Source organism: Psittacula echo (genome assembly GCF_963264785.1).
Source record: "Psittacula echo genome assembly, chromosome: 1".
NCBI lineage: Eukaryota > Metazoa > Chordata > Aves > Psittaciformes > Psittacidae > Psittacula > Psittacula echo.
In genome coordinates, this window is record NC_137735.1 from 70,988,294 (window position 1) to 71,009,839 (window position 21,546).

At 35.4% G+C, this 21,546-nt stretch overlaps 1 protein-coding gene across 2 annotated transcripts in view; it reads right to left on the reverse strand.

Moving 5' to 3' along the window:
* Positions 1-5,865: 5,865 nt before the first annotated feature.
* The window catches only part of PCDH10 (protocadherin 10), a gene marked incomplete at both ends in the record, with an annotated part of 28,703 nt that continues 13,022 nt past the window's right edge, over positions 5,866-21,546 (reverse strand). Inside the window, 3 exons of one of the 2 annotated variants that reach the window (XM_080622929.1) lie at positions 5,866-5,900; positions 7,834-7,923; positions 20,892-21,197. In XM_080622929.1, the coding sequence (XP_080479055.1) occupies positions 5,866-5,900; positions 7,834-7,923; positions 20,892-21,197 (431 nt within the window). The remainder of the gene's footprint in view (positions 5,901-7,833; positions 7,924-20,891; positions 21,198-21,546) is intronic. The other variant, XM_080622930.1, reaches the window with a different exon arrangement.

Genomic DNA, 21,546 nt, shown 5'->3' on the forward strand with positions numbered 1-21,546 from the left:
TAAATATTGCTTCTGATAGCTAACTGAAGGATACAACATTCTTATTTCCACAGCTGTGTACAGATCACATCCTCCAAAGCTTAGCATGCCCCAGTAGGGACATCATAGAACAACCAGGCTGAGAGGATATTCCATGTTTTTTCTCTGAGGCAAGTTTAAGTACACTTATATCAACCCTGACAGGTATTTTCTGAACTGTTTTTGAAAACCTTTAATGAAGATTTCAGAACCCTCCTTATCCCAGCTTATGGGTATAGGTATTTTCCTTTCATATCCAATCTAAACATTTTCTGACTACTTCAGTTTACTTTTCTGTCCAATATGCAAATCAGAGTCCGTAGACATTTGCATCACATACGCCTGAAGGAAGAGGCAAATACAAAAGCTAATGTTTAAAGGCATTTATCACTGCAGATAGGCACCTAGTAGCATGATGAAATCTATGGGAGATGCTGAACAAGCCAAATTCAGTGGAAGTTGTCTGGGTGCAACGGGTATCTTCCCACTAAAACCAAGAAATGGGAGAAATTGAGCCTGTGCTGCCCAATATTCTCAGCACTTCTCCTGGGACACAGCAGCTATGTACTGTTTTGTAATGTGTCCTAAAGTTCATGCTGTCAAACACTATCATGCTGAAATTCACAGTGAGCTAGGGAAATAAGCAAAAGCTTTGTCTTTAAATACCCTGGGATTCCAAGCTGTAGTACTTCAAAACTTCCTTTTCCTCAAAAGTTCTGCATCTATCATGATTCACTCTGGGACTCTCCAATGAACTCTGAAGAATTTCTGTGCATAAGTGGACCAATGTTTACATTTAACATTTTTAAGAAAGAAAAGAAATGGGTATGTGTATCACATACACTGTTCACAGAAAGAGCTTACTTACGGAAATGAGCAAGGTATGACATAGTTAAGTTTTTCAGAAAAAAAATGGTATGCAAAATGTGAAGGCCGTTTCATTAAGTAAAAACACTTCAACGGTCCATGAAATAGAAAGGAAAAATCTTTCCTTTCCCTCTCAAAGACTTAAACCAACATTAATTTACAGTATATGTCTAATATTAAAGAGATACTTGGAAATAAAGAGAAAAACAATTTTAAGAAGGGCAAGGACTTTCTTGCTGTAAAAGCAGAAACAAGAATTTAACAAACCCCTTAAATGAAATATTTGTCACAAATTTCATTTTTCTTCATAAAATTAACAAAACTCAAGGTCCTGCTACCTACAGCTAAAGAAATATTTCACTGCTGTGTTTGCTCAAATCAATAGCTATTGTTGGTGCTTTTAAATGATCATGTTTTGTATAATACATACATTTTAAAAAGGATCCCACAAAATATTTTGTAGTTATACGAATGTGCTAGATATACACATTAAAAGTGTTTAACAAGCATATTCTTTTTGTTTGGAGTATTACATTAACAACTTCAGGTCTTGATCCAGTTGCTGTTTGTACAAAGAGCTCTCACAAACTGATCAGAAGTCTTGTTTGGGTCTGTAGGAGGATGGTTCCATACAGGTGATTTATTTTTTTTATATACTTCTATAAGAAACTGTCATTATAAACAATCAAAAAAAAAAAAAAAAAAAAAAAGGTAACAAAAGGAAGAAACCCAAATTTTTTTATGACATAGCAGTGGCTAAATAACTTCCCCCATGTTCATCCTATTGCAACATTGCTGGGGATATCAGAATTTCTATATAATGGCATGATCTGAATTCCGCTGCAATTGGTGAGAGGTTTCCTCTTGTCCTCCTGAATACTGAATCATTGATAGTAATTTGTTCAAGCTTGACTAGGCATTTGTTGATAACACAGTGTTCTCTCATTTGTTTTTGATATCAGACATATTAAGATACAGTGGGGGAAAAAAACCACAATACGAAAAGAAAAAAAAAGAAAAAACATTTTACTAGATTTTTACATTTAGTAAATGGTACTTAAACTCCATGGACATGAAAGTAATTTTAAACTTTACCTTTTAAATTTTACCTTTTTCAATATTTCATAGAAAAGAAACGCTCTAAGATACTGTTCCAGACCACAGAATTATTACAGAACATAAAGAATATATGCAAGGGCTTCATCCTTTTCCCAACAAAGATGAGAGCCAATCCCATTTAACTCCAATGGGAGAGGGGTCAGCTGAGAATGTGCCATGTTCCTAATTTCAAATCTCCTTTGTGATAAAAGAGTCAATAGCTTGGCATATACTTTATCTTTGTAATTTGAATTCTATCAACAACTATTCCTAGCCACAAGAGAAATATTTTTAGGCAATATATTTGTATAGTTTCACAAAACTATGTCAAAGAGAGAGATGTGTGGGTATTTGTGTGTGTGTATGGACATATGCATACTTATGAGTTTGGGATGATTTTCTTAAAATACTTAACTTCACTTACATTATATCTTACATTGCAAAATGTACAGACACCCAGTGTTCTTTTTTAACAACATATACAGGTGAATTTATAGAGCCTTATAAAAGATTTTGTGATTCCAAATTAAAAACCATAGAAATATAACCAAAATAATGGAGAGTGATTTATATCTCTGATAGTACATAGCGCTTATTCTGGTAATATTGACAGCTGCATCTTTGGCATTGAAAATTCATTACAACTTTTAGACAAAATGTTGTTGCTTACAGCTTTTTTTTTTTTTTTTTTTTTTTTTTTTTAACAAGGAAAAACAGGATTGACCAAAATACGAATATTGGGGAAGTACTATTAAAGTTTTAATTTATTTTCGGTTTTAGCAAGGATAGCTTAGGAACCCTGAATTACCTTCTCACTTTAGTGTATGGTGTAGACTGTATGAATCCATTTAAAAATCAACTAAGTTGTACCACATTTTTCGGAAAATTATATATAATATAATATATATATTATATTTATTTAGAAGCTTTGAAATAGTACAGTAAACACTTTGCAACACGGTGTATAAACTACAGAATGTCTTTGATAATTTTGTGGGTCTTCAGATTAACAACATTTTTATGACCCACTGGTGAAAAGAACATGATCACAATCTCTCTTGTAAAGTCGGAATAGTTTGGGGAACACTCGATCACACAAAAATAATATAAAACAGTCAAGTTTAAAACAGTGATATTGCATTTATAATGCACATTTTTTTTTATCTGTACGATTGGCTTCTTGTGGTGAATATAAACATCTAAAGGGCTCAGTGACATTTTGGAGAGAGAAAGATATATAGTGCTGTAAACAGGCACACACTGATCAGAGAGGCAAGATCAGTTGCCTCTGAAGTTCCTACAGTTCTACACATTTCAACTCATTTCTCAGGCCTGCTGAGAGCAATTAGGTCCTATTGTTGGCCATGATGTCTCCAACAGCACACAAATCCTTCAGTTACACAGAACTGGATGGCCAAGATAATGAAGTTGAAAGTTGATGCTTTTTGTTGGTCGACTTTTGTGCAAATCATGCTGCTTCAGGTAAGTCCTGTAGAAGTGACTAGCATATCCTTTTCCGTGCTGCGGGAAAGAAAAAAAGACACTTCTGAGAGAAAAAAAAAATAAAAAAAATATATATAAATCAGTCTCCAACAGTTCTTAGTCTCTTTAGTCCTAAGAGAGTAGAGAAACAATCAAAACTTGTCACAAACTGTTGCTTAAAATCCTCATGGTAGCAAACAGTTTAATGTTGATTCACTTTTCAGACAAAAGTCTTTTGGAGGCTTGATAGTCTGAAAACCAAATTTCACATGCTGCTTTATTATTCTGTCTGGCATGTCATGGCAAGTATTCCTATGTGCCTATACAGACTCAGTATAAGAACAAAGCAAGTAGCCAAACTTGCAGGTTCTATATTACTGGAATTTCCAAGCCTATTTTTTCCTACTTCAGCTTGTTATCTTAAGCCAGGTCTAGAAACCCCCAAAGATTCTGAAGTCGGTGATCCTTCTCTTTCAAACTGAACCATTATCCTCATCACCAAATGACCCTTTAGTCTGGTTTGACAGACAAAAAAAATGGTGCATTAGTGCTACAATTCAAATTTCAGCATTTACTGTCAGGCTGGAAATTAACTCATGTTACACAGATGAAGAAGGTCAATGCATTAGCAAACCCATATCCTAATCCACCAGCTGCGGTAGCTTTATTACCTCAAGACACTGGCTATTTTAACTGTAATTGGGAGCAAAGGTAACAAATGATTTGTACTAGCATTCAGGAAGACCCTGAGTTAAATTCTGATCTCAGTCACACATGAAGTTGAGACAGGGAACTAGCTCACACTGAAGTATTACCATCATCATCACCTTTGTTATTGCTTTATAAAGCTTGTAATAATAAAATCACGTTTTACCTTAGCTCCAAATCAGCTAAATCCCTGCCTGAAATTCAGTATATTTCTGTGCACGAAGTGTTACAACTAAAACAGAAAGGAATCTTTAGAATGAATCCTTGAATCAAACCAGCCACGTATACATATTGATGCTTGCATGCTGACACACAAACACATCCATTCTCCGATCCATTTAACATAAATATATACATTAGCCATACTCATTCATGATATATATTTACCAGTAAACATACAAAATGTATCTACAGTATCACAGGGAAGTTAAGATTACTTATAGGAACATGTTAACCTAGGTGTTTTATGCTTGTCTAATCTAGCCTGCCTACTCTACAGGACTAGAAAAATGGAGAAAACATTTCTATATGATCTATCTGTTCAACACAGATGTGTTATTAACATTAAAACATCTAATGTATTATGTTCGGGATGTTTCAATTCTGTAGCACATTAGTAGCATAATTAGAAAGGATTTTTTAAAGCTTTTGCAAGATATTTTTTAACATTGCAGTTAAGGCTGAGATCAGAATCTTTATGATGTTTGGATGAAATATATGATCAGACCAATCAAGTTTCTAGACATCTTTTAAAATATCTTTTTAAATATTACAAGACACAATCATTCCAGTAATAGTAATAGCAATAACAAGGCTTATACTTAATCCTTAAAACTTTTTTACAAAAGTTCACTAACAACATCACTTCTCCTGTAAATATGTAAGTGCGGTAGTCGAGATTGCTGCCTGATATTGAGGAACTCACACTGCAGTACAGGCACAGTAGGACTTCCATGCTAGAAAACTATCCAGACAGGCAGCCAGGGCAATTGCTGCTTTCGTGCAGCACTACTGTCCTTCTGCTCCTGTCTGTGGCTGTGCACTGGTGGTGTTGATGTGGAACTTGAGGTGTGCAGCAAAACCTGATTACAGTATTCTTTCAGATAATACAGAGACTGAGTTACTGGCTGTGTCTAGTCTTTTGCCATGTAAATTATTGCATTTTTTCATTTCTAAACTTCAGTTAATATGCTTATATGACATATCAGGCCATTTTTATAACACTAATTAAATATTACACAAGACAGTGCAGAACACCTGCAACTTTTCCCACCAACAAAAATCCTTGTCCCAATCCCAAAATACCCTCTGCCAACACATAAAATGCACTGGATTTCAAAGGCAACTTTTGTCTGTCTGTCTTTTTTTTTTTTTTTTTGTATTTGCACAGAAATTTATGTGCAAGCAAATCTTTCCACCTTTACACCAGTGTCTGTCTTTTTACAGATGGGGAATATAAACCAGAGAGGTTAAATGGAAAGGAGGATGGACTTAGCTTAAAACAGAGGGCAATGAAAGTTCTGACATCTGCTTCCGGCTCTGTGTGTGTGTGTGTGCATGCATGCGTGTTCATAAATAAGCTTTAAGAAGAAATACTAAGCCTCTCTGTCTCACAATTTCTCCATCTGTAAAATGGGAATAATATTGCTTACCTATCTCCTAGAGGTGCAGGAAGGTTTAAATCACTATTCTTTATAATCCACTTTGAGATCCAGAGATGGCAAGTGCTATAGAAATGGAAGTATCAGAGTCAGTGTAAGAGCTGGAACAAGAACACCATCATTTCTGGTGCCTAATATCTCCTCTGAGATCACAGCTCTCTCATCCCTATTTTATCTTCTCTTCCAAACTCTCAAAACTACTGCACAGGGAAGCTTCAAGTCTGTGCGAGTATGGGTACTAGTTAGAAAGAAGGGTTTAATAATAAGCAGGTTCATAATTCTGTTGATTACATTATATTGTTTGTACATATATTCTAATAGTATTCGAGGTGAACAAGACAATTAAAGAATCATAAGTATTCCAGTTAAAATTCTTAGGGTACATGATTTGTGCTGTACTAACTATTGATTCTTCCCCACAGACCTTAAAAAAATTTTGAGTCTTACAGTAAGAGCACTTACTGCATAAAATTTATATGGAATTGCAATAAAAACTGGAAATAAAACCCAGAAAAAATATATTAAGATTCATTTGTTCCTCAGTACACATTAGTAAGGCTCCCATTCAGCGAGCTAGTTCTGTGTAGACTGATGAGAGAAGACATGTAAGACATCAGTGGCAGATGAACAGAAAAATAAATGAAAAACACTAACACAAGAAACAGAAAAGATAAAATGAAGTATGCGACGATTATTCCTAGCTTATGAATCAGAACAGAAAATACTGTATAGCCCTAGTCTCTTTACAAATCTTCCTTTCCCCCTGTTGTGAATAATCCTATTGCATCCAAAGTTGATGTCAGACTACTACTTTACAGCCATGAATACAGTCATATACATTTCCTCTTTTGGCAAACTCTAGAAGGGATTGCCTGTACTTGGAAGATTTTCAAACTCTCTGAATCAAAACCTTCTCCTGCTTAGTACTGCTAGCTGATCTAACTGGGGCAGAGAGAAGGCCTACTGCTTTGTTCCACAGCTGACAACCAAAGCAGCAGTAGGAAACACATCCTATACCTTCTATAACAATTGTCACTTTTGCTCTATACTATATTTAAGAGCTCCATAAAATCCCACAACATTATATGTGCTGTAAAAGAATGACTGCTGAGCTCCCCCAGGAGCCAACAGTCTAAAGATCCAAATGAACACCTGGGTAATAAAATCTCCAAAGTATATCAAGAGCCAGGAATGTTTCTGCTATTACAGAAATATTGCCGATCCCCATTCATTTTAGGAGAAAGAAGACACTTGAACTGAAAACCCTCTCTTTTAAATCAAAGAAAGCTAACCAACAGGCGAACAGGGGGAAAAGCCAGTACGTAAACTGCCATCTTGCTATTTCAGATCCAAGTGCTATAAGTTAGCACAGTATTTAAGGAATATTTGTCTTCATGTGGGCTTTCAGATACGGCCTTCTATGCAAGCACTCAATGCATTATGTTTTTTGTATGAGTCTCCTGTGAAAAATGTGTGCCTCCTTATGTCACATTTCTGCAGATCAAGTGGTCTCCATGCAACCCTGCAATTGATACAGAGATTACCGGGAGGCTGTCATCTCTTCCACTGCATTCAGAAATATCCCAGGTATTCAGGCTTTACAGGGAATGCCTTTCTCTTGTACTGAACAATAATTTAAAAAAGGAGTTCATTACCTCAAGTGCATTATGGCAATGTTGTTCTTTAATTAGCATTATTAGTTTTAACACTATTTTTATGGTTTGGCTTATAGTCTATATGTTAAATGTAGCAGATGAAACATCGCCCTTCACTAAGTCCCATTAGCTTTGACAGAGGAATGGACTATTCTAGTGACAACCACCAGGCTGCAAATTCAGCAATCTTATTCCAATTGAATAGAGACTGGGACTTAAGTACTGGTAAAAGATAATCTATATGAAATAACGTGGAGTTCTAGTTCAGCTATCAGCAACTACATTTTTGGAAAGAGGTCAGCAAGTGAATGGGAATGCAGAGTAAACTATTATAGTTCCCTCACCCTTTGAAGTGGTGCATCCAGGTAAAGGGTGAGACACACGGCTTGGGCTGGGGGATGAAGGATGGGGATTACTCTGCAGCCACCCATGTTCTGTGGATAAAAATTCCAGTCATTGCAGGTGTCAATTCAGTATCTTTCGCAATCCATAGTCTTTTTTTTTAAAAATGAGTTATTAGTTAAAGAAGTTTTTTAAAGCATTGCTAGTATTTTATGAAAAATCCACTCCTGGCGTTACAAAAACAGATTATCTAACCAAGTCCAATAAACTTTGGTACACAAATACGAAAACAGCATTTTACTCCTACACCTTATCCTCGTGAATTAGTTTAAGGGGAACTTTTTCCTCCCCTTTTCTTCCATGGCTTTATTTAAGAGATTTTGTGCTTCAAATCTATGTACTCTGTAGAGCACATCTGGGCAAAATAACTTGCGTTCCAGATGCCCATGTTACATTTTACACAATTAATGTGATCCTGTTGACTCAGTATTATATCAAATAATTGAAAAAAGGAAGATGGAACATACTTACTTTTGTACTTTAAAAAAAAAGGACAACTCTTCCCTAACATCAGTGAGTCAGCTGGCTCTGGTGGCCACTGTTTATGTGCTTATGTATATGTCTGAAGACTCCTGAAAGCCACCAATGGAGTTAGATAAGAACGAAACCGCATTCTGCCTGACCATTTCTGGCATGTGACAAGATAGGAAAGGCAGGAGAGCTCCTGCAGGCGAACATGTGCATTGCACCAAGGCAGACTGTCCCTAATAAAGATACAGAAGGATCTGCAAAACCCCAAATATAAATTTTGATTCTAAACCAAACAAACAGCATCTGGACTGATGGGTACAATTACCCAGATTTCACGTGAAACAAAGAAAGAAAAGAAGTGAGCATTACGTCTTCAGGCTGTGAATAAATGAAGTAGCGTAAAATACAAAAGTTTGCAAATATTGCACTGAATCTTTTCTGGAAATAGACTTGCTTTTAGCTAAATAAATAAACCCCACAGACCATTAAAATATTTCCTTCCTTTGCAAATACATCTTTACTTCTGGAACAAATGTGATTATGCCAAAAAGCTATATTTTGTATAAAGTGAAAAATGTAACCACATATCTTGCCCTTTTGTCTTGCATGAAATGCATACATTTCCATGTCTAAATTAATTTAAAGTGATTCAAGAAACAGTGATCCCCAGTCAAGTCAAAATTTGTCACTGGTGGAACTGCACTGACCGTAATTTAGTGGACATGATGAATAGTGTTACCTACGAAAAGGGGGAAAGAGGCTTGTCCTTTGCATTTACATACAAACCCACCACTTCTGAAATCTGAACAACATAAACAGATTTTTTTAAAACAGTTTATTGACCAAATTTCTGACTGACACACATTGCCATTTCTATTAGCTTCACTTCAAGATCAGAAAGTACACACTTAAAAAGATATTTCTGATGTTTGGAACATGTCTTGGTAAATATTTTCATATTGCAAGAGGGATGCCTGATACAGCGTTGACAAATCACGACAGTCACTGAAATGTTTCTCTGGTGCTATTGAGTGCTCTAAGATTTATATTCTACCTGGACTTAGCTTATCCTCTGGAAAAAAAATCAAACCAAACCAAAACATTTCAGTTCTTAAGAATAAGTACCCAAGTCCTCGGTCATGCGACAAAATTTCCCTTTGTTTAGGCCTATCCTCAGGCATAGGCTTAACTTTAAGCACTGACTTTAATCAAAAGGTGCTTTACATTAAACATACGATTAAGAAGGATTTTGTTTTGAACCAAGTCCTGGGTTTTGCAATTAATGTTCTGGGGCACATAAGATACTTTTATGTGCATTTGATTTTCTGTTCTAAACGTTGACATTTTTTTTTTTCACTGCAGCAACAGCCCAGTGGCACAGTACACGTCAGATTTGATTTATCTCTGGTTGCCATTATTTACTACAGAAACAATGCTCTTTAGCTACCACAATTCAGCACAGAAAGTGCTAAGCTATATTCTATAATGTACCATAAAAAATACCAAAGACAGTTTTCCCATAAGATACAGTGAGCAGAAGAAAGCATTTTTGTCTTTCTGTACTATTATAACTATACTATCTACCTGAAAACACTAAAGATAATACATGACATTACCATTATATTCAGAGAATAATGGAATATTTAATTTTGCATGAGTTCTTATAATTATGTACTGTATTAAGCCCAATTAAACAACTCCTAAATTATTCCTATGTCAAGATTAGCAAGATCATAGTCCCCAAGAATACTTCCAAATTTTCCATCAACTACTTGCTCTATAATTGCATACACATTCTAGTAGCATATTCCCATTCTTCCTGATTCACTCTAAATTAATAATTTTGGTATTTTCCTTAGTAATATCAGTACTGGATTCCCCTGTTGGTTTTTTTTTCTTTTCACAAAAGTTGCTTATGTATTTGCATCCAACAATGCTTTCTTCTCCTCAACATACTTCTCTTCTTCATCCATGTGGTTTTCGGTTGGGTTTTGCCTGTTTGTTTCAAAATTCACCATTTTATTGCACTCTTCTGAAATCTACTATATAAATCTCTTTAAGCTGACAAGCCTAAAAATGAACATGTCAGTCTGAGAGTTAACCAATGCAGAATTCACTAAACGCTGGCTACAATGTGACTTAAAATTTTCAGTGCCCTGGGGAGAAAAGCTGTTCCTCCTGAATTGCTCCTAAGTGCCTAACTTCCCAAAAAATTCAAGGCAGAAGACATGTACAAGTCACCATTTGGTGGCCTTCAGAGGTGCCTAAATTAGTCATGCTGGATTTGGTCTGAAATAATTAAATTTACTTGTTCTTACACAAGATAACATGTATTACAGTATTACATCAGCATCACACTGTGTAATCCCATAAAATCTGTCGTTGCCTTGATCTTTTCTCCACCACCTCCTTCTCCTAACAGGAATTAGGTGGCATCAGGATCTGGCAGGTATGCCCCCTCTCTTTTTGTAAATGTTTTATTTGCAATTTATAAAGGACAGTACTTAACATTATTTTTCATGAGTAGCATACACTCAGATTTCAGAGAGTCCTTCTCAGTTTACCAAGACAACATACTTAATTGTGTCATATAAACGTCTGACAATTCTTTTGAAACTTCCCTTATTCAAAAAGACATATTGGCTCCATTTCTATCCATGAATGAGGTTTGCCTATAACCGCTCTTTGTCACTTAGGGCTACGAGAATGAAATGATTTATATCCACATTATTAAAATTTCTCAGCCATATCAAGCAATATATGGGAGCCATAAAGTGTGATCATATTCAATCTGCTTTCAGGAATGGTTCCTGGCCTGTGTCCTGACACCTGCACCATGTCTAGGACTTGTTAGGGAAGAAAGCTAGCTGACACAGGCTACAGGCAGCCACAGAGCACAAGAGAACAGACAGTAGCATTCCAGTGCTGTGAAGGATCCTGTTTAATAATTAGAAGCAGTGGAGCCATATTGGACATGAAGAATATTGCAAGTACAAAGCACACAGCACCTCCCTCAGGTAGAGCAGAAAAAGCAGCTATTACTGCATCTCATTTGTAAGCAAGAACTTTAGACCTCAGTTCCTACCAGTACCCACAGCTGTGTGCAGTGACATTCAATTGTTGTCTAAATTCCAGTTCAGAATAAATGGATGTCAAATTAAAGCACAAACAGGCAACTAAAGAAGTCACAAAGTGACAGAATTTTACTCTGACATAAGATGAATCCACAGTATCAGCACCTACAAAATTCCTTATGAATAAAGAAAGGTTGCATTCAAGCAGTTTCCTTAATGAATCCTTTTCCAGTGCTGAATGCAGCCATGATGCTGGAGGTGAAAAGATAAAGTCAGAGGACTCAGGTCACTTGCTAAAACAGGAGTCTGTCATCCCTGTAACTTCTTTGGTGAATCTACTCTGCATCCATTTTTTTCCTTTCTAATCCACATTATTCCTGATTACCTGTGAAAACGTCATGTAAAATAACATCATTTACACATATGAAATAGATTCATGCATATGCAAGAAATGCAGATTTACTCTTTACTCATATATGCACAGAATTTTCAGGCAGAATTTAAGAAGCAAGTTCTGAAGATTTGGTTCCCCATACCCATAATAGTTTCTCCAACCAATAAACACCATCATCCTACCAAACAAAGAAATTCAATTACCTTATGAGAGTCTGGATTTTCAGTGAATCCACACTGATTGCTATCATCACATTTAAATAAACATTTGGTACTGAAGTTAAAATTACATTCTAATTGTCTGTATCTCCCTACTTCCTGTCCTAAAAGAAGGTACCAAATACATCATTTTTCACTCCTCTGACATCACCATACTATGTTTCTAGAACAAATTAAATATATTGACAGGTACTTCCCAGCAGCAGCCATCCTACTGCTAGCGGTGGATTCTCAGTGGCTAGTGTACAAATAGAGCTGTTTACATGCTTGCCAGATAAATAGAAACACCAATCCCTGTAGTGTGCTTCTCCAAAAACAATAAATAGATGCAGTTCTTTCTCTTACTGGCTATTTGTTGCATTCTTTAAATGGCTTTCACTATTTTTCCTCCTTTGGTTAAGAAATTAAAAAAGGAACAGTGGATGACATTGGAAGATCAGAGTGACTGTGTGCAGCAAAAGGGCCAGAAACAAGAATAACTTCCTCTGCTGTGCAGGCCAAGGAGTTCCTCAGGTAGGTGCAAGCAGAGAGAAAAAGACTTTGCTGAGAACAAACCCAAGGTTAGGCACACATTCAATTCTCCAGCTCCTAACTGTCACAATAAGGAGGTTTGTACATTTAAGAATAGCATTTATTTGTAACGAATAGAATTTGCCTATCAAAAATACATAACTTTAGTGCCTTTGAAAATTTTAACTGCAAACATCTCATTGGTTTCCAAAGAGACTCATGTCGGTAAGTGGCTAAATTACTTTTGTCACAGGATTTAAATTTGTAGGACAAGAGGCATTTTAGAATTTTAATCGAGCATAACACAGTAATCTCAAAAATTACTCCTCAAATTTCAAGCAATCTTTGGGCTGATTTTTTTCATAAATGACATAAATTAATAAATATCGCACCAATCTGAGATAGTCAGGTATGCAAGACTTCTATGTGTTCCAGTCAGAACTGGCAAATACAGCCTTCTACAGCTATGAGAGGACAAGAAACAGTTGGAATGACATATTTTAAAGACAAACTAAAAATACTATTTTCTTTCAAGTAACAGTTACTCAGGTTGTTTTAACTTGCTCAGTTACTTTCCTGCACTGCAGTTGCAAAGAGCTCTAGAGTTGTCTAACGTAAAAGATGCTATGTAAACCTAAAAATGGCTACCAGCATTTCACCAGTATTTTGTACAGTAGAGGGTACTGTTAATTCTGTCCAAGATGACAGTTACATAAAGAGATTCAAGCAAACAGTATTTATATATAACAGCTAACACCTGTGCTTTGAAAGTAAGAATGCTTAATTTTTTTATATTGTTTTCATTAAAATTGATTAAAATAATGAAATATATAGGGTTTGGGGGGCTATAGCCAAGTTATCTTGGCGTATTTATATATTCCTTTCTAATTTCACAATCTGAAGCATCCATTTCCTTTCTATTATTGCAGTAATACTCTGTGTTTCTCCCTTTGAGCAATAGCTGCAAGAGGAGTACATTCTGATGAAGAATGCAAACCAGTTATGAATGTGAGATAAAAATACCTTCCAGAAGTTATGCAATAATCACTGAACAATGAATCATCCTAAGTGGTTTATTCAAAACACAGAGTGCCAACAATAACAAGTAAAACTACATTATCGCCTTGCTCTTCCCTTATTATATTTTAATTGGTATTACCTGTTTATTTCAGGTTTTGTAAGCTTTATTTACCTAATAGAGATGATGTATCTGAAGTGGCAAACTTGAGGTATAGGTGAATAAATCTCTTAGCATTTCAGATAAAGCAAAAAATTGGGAATGTTTGATTGGATTTTTTAGAAAAGGAAAAGTATTTAATTAGGTTTCCTAGCATTGTTAGATGTCGGCTTTTCAATTCAGCCTTCACTTTTGCTCAGCAATTTCGCATGTACAAAGCCATTCTCATTTGTGCAGAAATGAGAGCTGTATCCTGTCCCAGAGATAAATTCCTGAATATAAGTGAAGAGTTTCACTGTCGGTAGCAGGATACACAGGATATTCAGCTATGCAGATCAGATTTAAAGTTGAAAGGTACAATTTTAACATTCTTTTTGAGTACAAAACTGTACTATTCAAAAAGGAACAACTCTTTTACTATGCACATATCATTTCTTTATTCATACCAATAAAAATTGCATTTGAATGCCACTTCAGTTTGTTGGTTTTTTTTTTTAATCCAGCATCACGATGTTTTCTTCTTACCCCAAGAATTGTAATTTGTACATGCAACTTACTGGTGCCAATTTGGTTGCTTTTATTTCAAAGTATATTGCGTTTCTACTTCAAGTATATGTGAAAATCATAAATCAAGTTAAAAATTATTAATGAAGGGATCAGACAGCTCACAAGTTCACCTGATTTGTATTAGAAACCAAATAGATTAATTTTAAAAGCAAAAATATAGACAAGCCTAATTTAAAAAAAATTAGCAAGTATCCCATTCAAAATAGTTATTATGTTTATGCAAATGCAATGCTATAGTGTCTATCGCAGCTGTGACAAAACTACACAAATAATATCCAGAAAGGAGATGTAACTAAACAAAAAAAAAAACCAAACCAAAACAAAAAACCCCAAAGAAATTCTTCCATTAGTAGATACACAAAATTGTAATTTCCTCTTTTTTTTTTTGAGAACTTCTCCAAAACAGTAGAGACTTCCTGCTTAAAATATCTTTCATATATTTATGTTAAACATCAGCAGAAAATGTTGTGTTACATATCCTGCCATGCAGAAATAGGCCTTTATGATCCTAACTAGATCAAAATACCCCAAAAATATTTACATGCACTTTTTTTTATTCCTTTGAAAAATGATCAAAGGATCGTGAGGCACTTCTTGTCCTGGTATAAACACACGAACATTTTTCTCCTCTAGGTCATTTGTTCTAATCTAATCAGGGCGATGGATAATGACAGTAAGTTAAACTGTTCTTTGTGCTAGCTCTGTGGTAGATTATTTGAAATAAATTGATGGTCCAATTCCTAAACACTGAATTTTGCAAAGACTTTTTAAAGCTTTTTGATTTTATCTGTACACCAGCTTGACTTGTATAAGTCAAGTTGAGCATGTGAAAAATATTTTGTAGAACAAGAATGTCAGACTACATCTATACTTTCATATAAACATAGAGACTTGTGCTCAAACCCATGTCTCCCCGACTGCACACAGAACTTCACAGTACCTCTACTGCAAAATGAGTCGATGGCTACAGAACAGAGGATACAGAACAAGGATAAGCTCACCTTTGAAGTTTTTGGATAATACAAACAAGTCTCATGCAAGTCATTTGACTCTGCAACACTAAATCTATGTGCATCTGTCAAAAGTAGTGTTGATGTTTAGCAACTATGCCACACAAATCAAAAAATCCAAAAAAAGGATTTTTTTTCCATTCCAACTTGCTTTGCTTCATGGCCAGCTTTTTGGAGAAGCGACCAGCTTTTTTATTCCCTATCTATATATATCTATGTCATACCTAATATGATAAAGTCCTCACTCAATGGTTGATGGTGTTGGCAATAATTACCAGGATAATGATATAGTTTCATCAATGAAGATGAAAATGCTTGTGTGTATGTAGAAAATGTTGCAGAGCTAATTAGGAAGCTACTTTAGAACCCTGCTGTATTTCAGAATATCTGCTTGTAGAAACACTGTTAATCTGCGTAGTAAACTTTGCCTTCATGTAGTTTATTTTAACTGGCTTCTGAAGTAGCTTAAGCTATGCTAAAGTAACTTTTTTAGAGCAAAGTAAGTATTTCTACATACAAACATAAGGTATTGTGTCAATTTTTAACTGTGCTCATATATTAAGATTCCTAATCTCTTAATAGGAAGAAAAAAATATTCTATCACTAATGTGAGTGTGTAACACTAGGAAAATTCTCACATACTATAAAAGGAATGCACATCTAGAATGACCCACAATTACATAAGAAATATCATAAATTATAGACCAAAGCACTACTGACATGGATGTAATGATGCTGATCCCACTGTTACCATCTCAGTACCTAGTCCGAAGTGCTAGAAATAAATCGGAATCAGACTGATCAGGTATTCATTGTGAAGATAGTCTCTGTTAGATACCTTACAGAATTGTTTGAATTTCGCATTAGGTTTCGGTCACTACAATAAGAATACTTCTAAAAATAATGGTTAATATAACCACCACTGAATAAAAAATTAAATAGAAATGCTCAGAATCTATTTTATACATATGGGAGCTGTTCAAAAGGTATGGCTAGGTTTTTTTTCCTCATCAGTGTTATTTCACTGATTTTCTCCAGTCAAGCTCAGAATCTCACATTTTATGAACATTCAAGTCATTATGAAAATTTCTTAACTGTTTGAAGAAAGGCAGTATTCAAATCACATGGATGAGTAAGAAAAGTAAGTGTAAATTATGCACTAAGAAGTGCATAGAAGTTGGAAGAATCCAGGAGTCACTGTATGTTTTCAATCCCACCACAATTCATTGATTCCATCACAATTTTATAACTTGTATTCATAATATACTTAAAACATGAGTGAAAATATATTCTTTATAATATATTATTTGAGTTCAAAAAGTGCAAAATACTTCTGAGTACAAAATACTTTTGGTGTATTCTACTCAAATAAGGAACAGAACATGTATGTTTACGTAGAAATTGGTGTGTGAATAAATCTAATGGCTTAGACCAGTAAGGTGAAAATTAGACAATGGGACACAGAGAAACCCTTTCCAGTATGAGCATTTATATCCTTTTCTACATTATAATTTTTAACATAGCTGCTTCTGGTTTAATTTATCCATGCAATGACCTCAAGCAACACAAAAGCATACACCCAAATCCCTAATACTGAGCCTTTGGTTTCAATAATGCCCCAAAATAATAAATTTTACAATTACTGTATTATTTGTGTCCAATGTGTACCATCTTATCAAATGTGAATGATCTTACTGGTTTATGACCTGCTTGGCCTTCAACTTTTGCTGCCTTGTTGCGCTCTTATCACTGAGAATGGCAAATGCAAGTGACCAGCTTTCATGCAGTCTCCTTTTTACTTCATGTCCCTATCCCAGATTGTGTAAATTAATTTCTAATAAACTTTTGATATGACTTTGCATAGGAATATTTTTAGTATTTTTGCTTTTATGCTACGTATTTCTAGGCATTAATAAACTAGAGCAATATAGTGATATATTTTCTGGTTTTGTAATAGTTTTTTGTATTTTTAATTCAATTCCTTTTTACAACCTGCCATTTTATTTGCTTCTTGCTGGCTTTGTACATTGGGGGACGCTTTTGCAGGAATCATTCCATGGTCCCTTTTTCTCAAGAAGAGTTCAAATTTCTCATAATATACATCTCCTTCCTCATCTATCATTTCCAAGGCTCTGCACTGAACATTTCCATTGGAACACAGTGCAGGAACCACCAACCTGACACACACCTAAGCAGATACACTCATATGGCGCAGTAAAAGCTCGACATAGAAATACTGGTTTACATTTGTAGCTATTGTGTTAACGGCACAGCTTAAGACAGTAAGCTCACCCAGTTGTTCCATTGTGTTGACACTGCTCCGCAGCTTTCAATTCCAGAGCAGGCTAGGTCAGAAGACTGTTTTTTCTGGACCATGCGCTGCTGTGCAATGTGGGCATACTTGGTCTGTTGGAAACTTGATTGATCTAAACCATTTTCTGTCATCTGCAAATACCGCATCATTTCTCTCCTTTCTGTTTCTAGATAATTAATTCTTTTAACCCCATGGATCTCTGCATAGACACTTGGGAAACTCTGCTTCTGCTAAAATGTTTTATTTATCCTTATGAATTTTTCTCTTGGGCATAGAGAGTCTGGTAATGCTCTGCCCTGTGTCAACACTTGCTTACTTTCGTAGCTTCTTCTACTACACAAAAGCTATGTTAAAGGTTTTTTTTTGACAGTTCAAATACACTATATTGATTAATTCCCACCCACACTATCAACATTCTAATAGCTTGACAATCTTTCTGTGCAGTTCTCCTGGACAGATGCCAGCTACTTTATTCCTGAACCCCAAAGTTATAATTTTATGTCCTATGCTAAGATTTCTCACTGGTCTGTACTATACAAAATTTTCTAGCACTTTTTTTAATGATAAGCATGTTATTTGTCATTTGTTATCTGTCATTCTTTGGTTACTAGCTTTTGTTAGAAACTGAAAATTAAAGAAACACAAAAGCCACTGACTTCTTATTTGTTTTAGTCAACTTTTCAACAACACCCTCTCCCATGACTTAGTCAGCACATTTATTTGAAATGGCTACCTGGGAGAGTGGCTTCCTGAATATGGCTTTCTTCCTCCATCCCTCTGTTGGTAAATATAAATGCAAGAAACTGTTTAGAGTCTCTGCAATGTCCCTGTCCTCACTAACTGCAGCTCAAGAGACCCACCAACTCTCTCCTACCTTACTACACTTGACATCTTAAAAATTGTCTGTATTCACATGCCTTTGGCTATTTCCCCTAAGTCCCTCTTACCTCCACTAATTGCTATCCTGAAGTTTACCTGCTAGAACTTATGCTTCTTTTGTGGTTGTTTTACTTAAGAGCATTTCTTTTTTTAAGAGACCTCTTTAGTTCATATAGGCTTCGTATTCTGCAATATACTTTTTCTTCTTCGCTACTGATTTTTTATATGGCCATTTTCATACATGCTGCAACTTTTTATACAATATTTTTGCTGAATATGAAGGTTCTGTTTCATAGATTTCAATTGCTTTTCTTAAAAAAATCATTTTACTGACAAACTGATTTTGATATGACCTTCTTTAGTAAGAAGTTGAATTTAATTTTATTATAGCTGCAATTACCCAGTGGCTCAACTGAAATTCCTTCCGAATCAAATTCCTCTTAAGAATTCCTCTTGCTTTATTAATTATTAATAATTATTTACATATTGTTACAACTATTGTGCTCACTTTCTTTGCTGCTGTTATTTGCTATACAACTATAATATAAAATTTTACTAAAGAAACTATTAAACAAGAGAAAATAAAACAGAGAAATATTACTCTTGTTTTGTAGCAATTTTAGTTTTGAGGTTCAAAGAAAAAAAGCAAAAATTAAATCTGGATTATTAAGTGTGGATTATGCAATATCACTCCTTTATATTGTTCACTTCTCACATTTTACCTCCAATTTTTTATGCCCTTGTCCAGAAAAGTGTAAAAATGTAGACCAGTGTCTATATGTAAGCGCGTTGTTCAATACTACTACTTATGTTAGCTGAACAAAATATAAAATCCCTAAACTGTCAATAAAATAGGGATTTCACTGTTGTTTGAAATAAAACTCCCAGGCCTAGAACAAACCAGAACAGAACTACCCTTGTCGTGTCACCAGATAAAATCACCATTGTAATGCACAGACTACATCAGAACTCTTGTTTTGATTAGACCATCGGTGCTACAAAACACAATTTTTTAAATGAAGTGATGGAGATTAAATTAGTACTGCTAGATTACATCTTACTACTAAGATTCTTAGACGTAAATGATGGAAGACCAGCTTGGGAAAGACAGTTATGAGTTGTTAGGTCATAGTTAAGTGAAATTTCACACTGGGCTTTAGAGTATGACCAGATGATTGACACCTGACAGCCTACACAAAATAAGCTGATTGGATCAGGCCATGTTTTTCAGGAATGGCACTCACATATGAGAATTAGTTTCCAAATTTAGAAGTTTTCAGTACAGCAAAACTAAATAGAGTGAAGTGGCAAAACGACCTCTCTCAAAGACTGAAATACCTGGAGAACTAATTAAGATGGGAGAACTGACCTGTCTGGTCTGAGTATTATCTTTAGCAAAGATCTTCACATGCCAGGACTGCCAGTGCAGCACCCCTCAAAACAACTAAACGCTTTATAAAAATAAAGAAATGAATATGATTCAGTGAGATTCCTTTTTTCTTTTTTTTTTTCTTTTACCCTGATCTGCTGTCCTAAAGGACTTCTGTTGCTTTAAAAAGGATAAGTACTGCAGTGTTAATGTCTTTGGCTTATTTGGATGAGATAAACATCGTAAACTCTTGAAGTCAAGGAGATTAAAGTCTCTAATAAAATACAGAAGGCTGCTAAGTAGAATGAAAAGACATATTAGATCAAAGTATTACTCAAGGGTTCCACAATTGGCTGAGACTCCGAAAGGAATTATGAAGACCTTTTTGAGATCTATCACACTGTTTCATACCACCCAAACATAGTCAAAGGGTTACTAAAGAAAGAGGCAGGATTTTGGAACAAGCAGAAGGCACAGAAGAGCACTGACAAAAGTCAGTACTATGTAGGCTGAAAGACGATCAGATTGAAGGCAAAAAGTTTTGCCTTCTTCCTTCCAAACCTTAATGTTAACTATGTTTATAGTTACTTCAAAATAATACAGACACTGTTTATTCACAAGATACTGCTCAATCATAAAAAGAAGCTCCTAGGACAGTTCTCTCAATTTTAGTCTCAAAAAATGTTAGCCTGGCAATGTCAATGTTTAAACAATCTATCCAAGAAAACTTTGGAAATAATCCAGCATCAGAAAACAAAATTGAGCAACTCACACACTGATATCAGCTGATACTTTTGTTGTTGACTATCATGTCATACTAAAAACAACCAAGGTTTTGTCTTTTTTCAAAAGCACTGAACAATGCCTTCTTCAGCGGTGCCTGAATCCAAGAAAAGCCATTTTTCCCCACTGCTCCTAAAATGGTGTCTGTATTATCCCTACTATGAATAGCAGAAAGAGCTAATTTTTATTCCCGCAAAGGGAATGCTTTCATGAGGCTTTTTGAATAGTACTTACTCAAATATGGTGGTTTGTAAGGCGCTCGTGTATTAGACAGCAGTCCATCCAACTCCTTCCTTTCCAGAGTGTTGTGAAGGGCCTTCTCTTTGCCGAAGGTGGAGAAGGACCTTTCTGCACCCGGCTGGGCTTCTGGTGTTTCAAACACTTCAGTGTCTGGAACGGAGTCCATGCCAGGTACATGCAGATTGCTGCGGTAATCTGCAGCTTGGCGTCCATCGGATGGAACAAAGGAAGGCATCCAGCACCGATCTGAGTGGCCCAGTGCTTTACATTCCTCTGTGCAATTGGAGAAGAGATCCATGCCTGCAAGCATGAGAGAAAAAAAAACTACACATATAAGCTTCAGCATCATGAACCGCTGCTGACAGATAAGAAAGATTATGCCAAGACAAGAGAGAAGTGGAAAGAGGAAGGAAGTAAGAACTTCTTCCACTACTTTCATCTCCTCAACAAAAAAAACATCTGATTCTCCAGTCTTCAGGATTCAAAGACAACATTTAATAAGCGTAACTGAATTCCAGAATATCACATGCACAAACAAAAATATCACAAGAAGAAGGGTGTTGGAAGGTCTATCTCAACTTGCAGATCTCGCTGTTCAGAACCCATTCAAATAAAGTTCAGTTCCATTTGTAAGTTGATGTCTGTGATT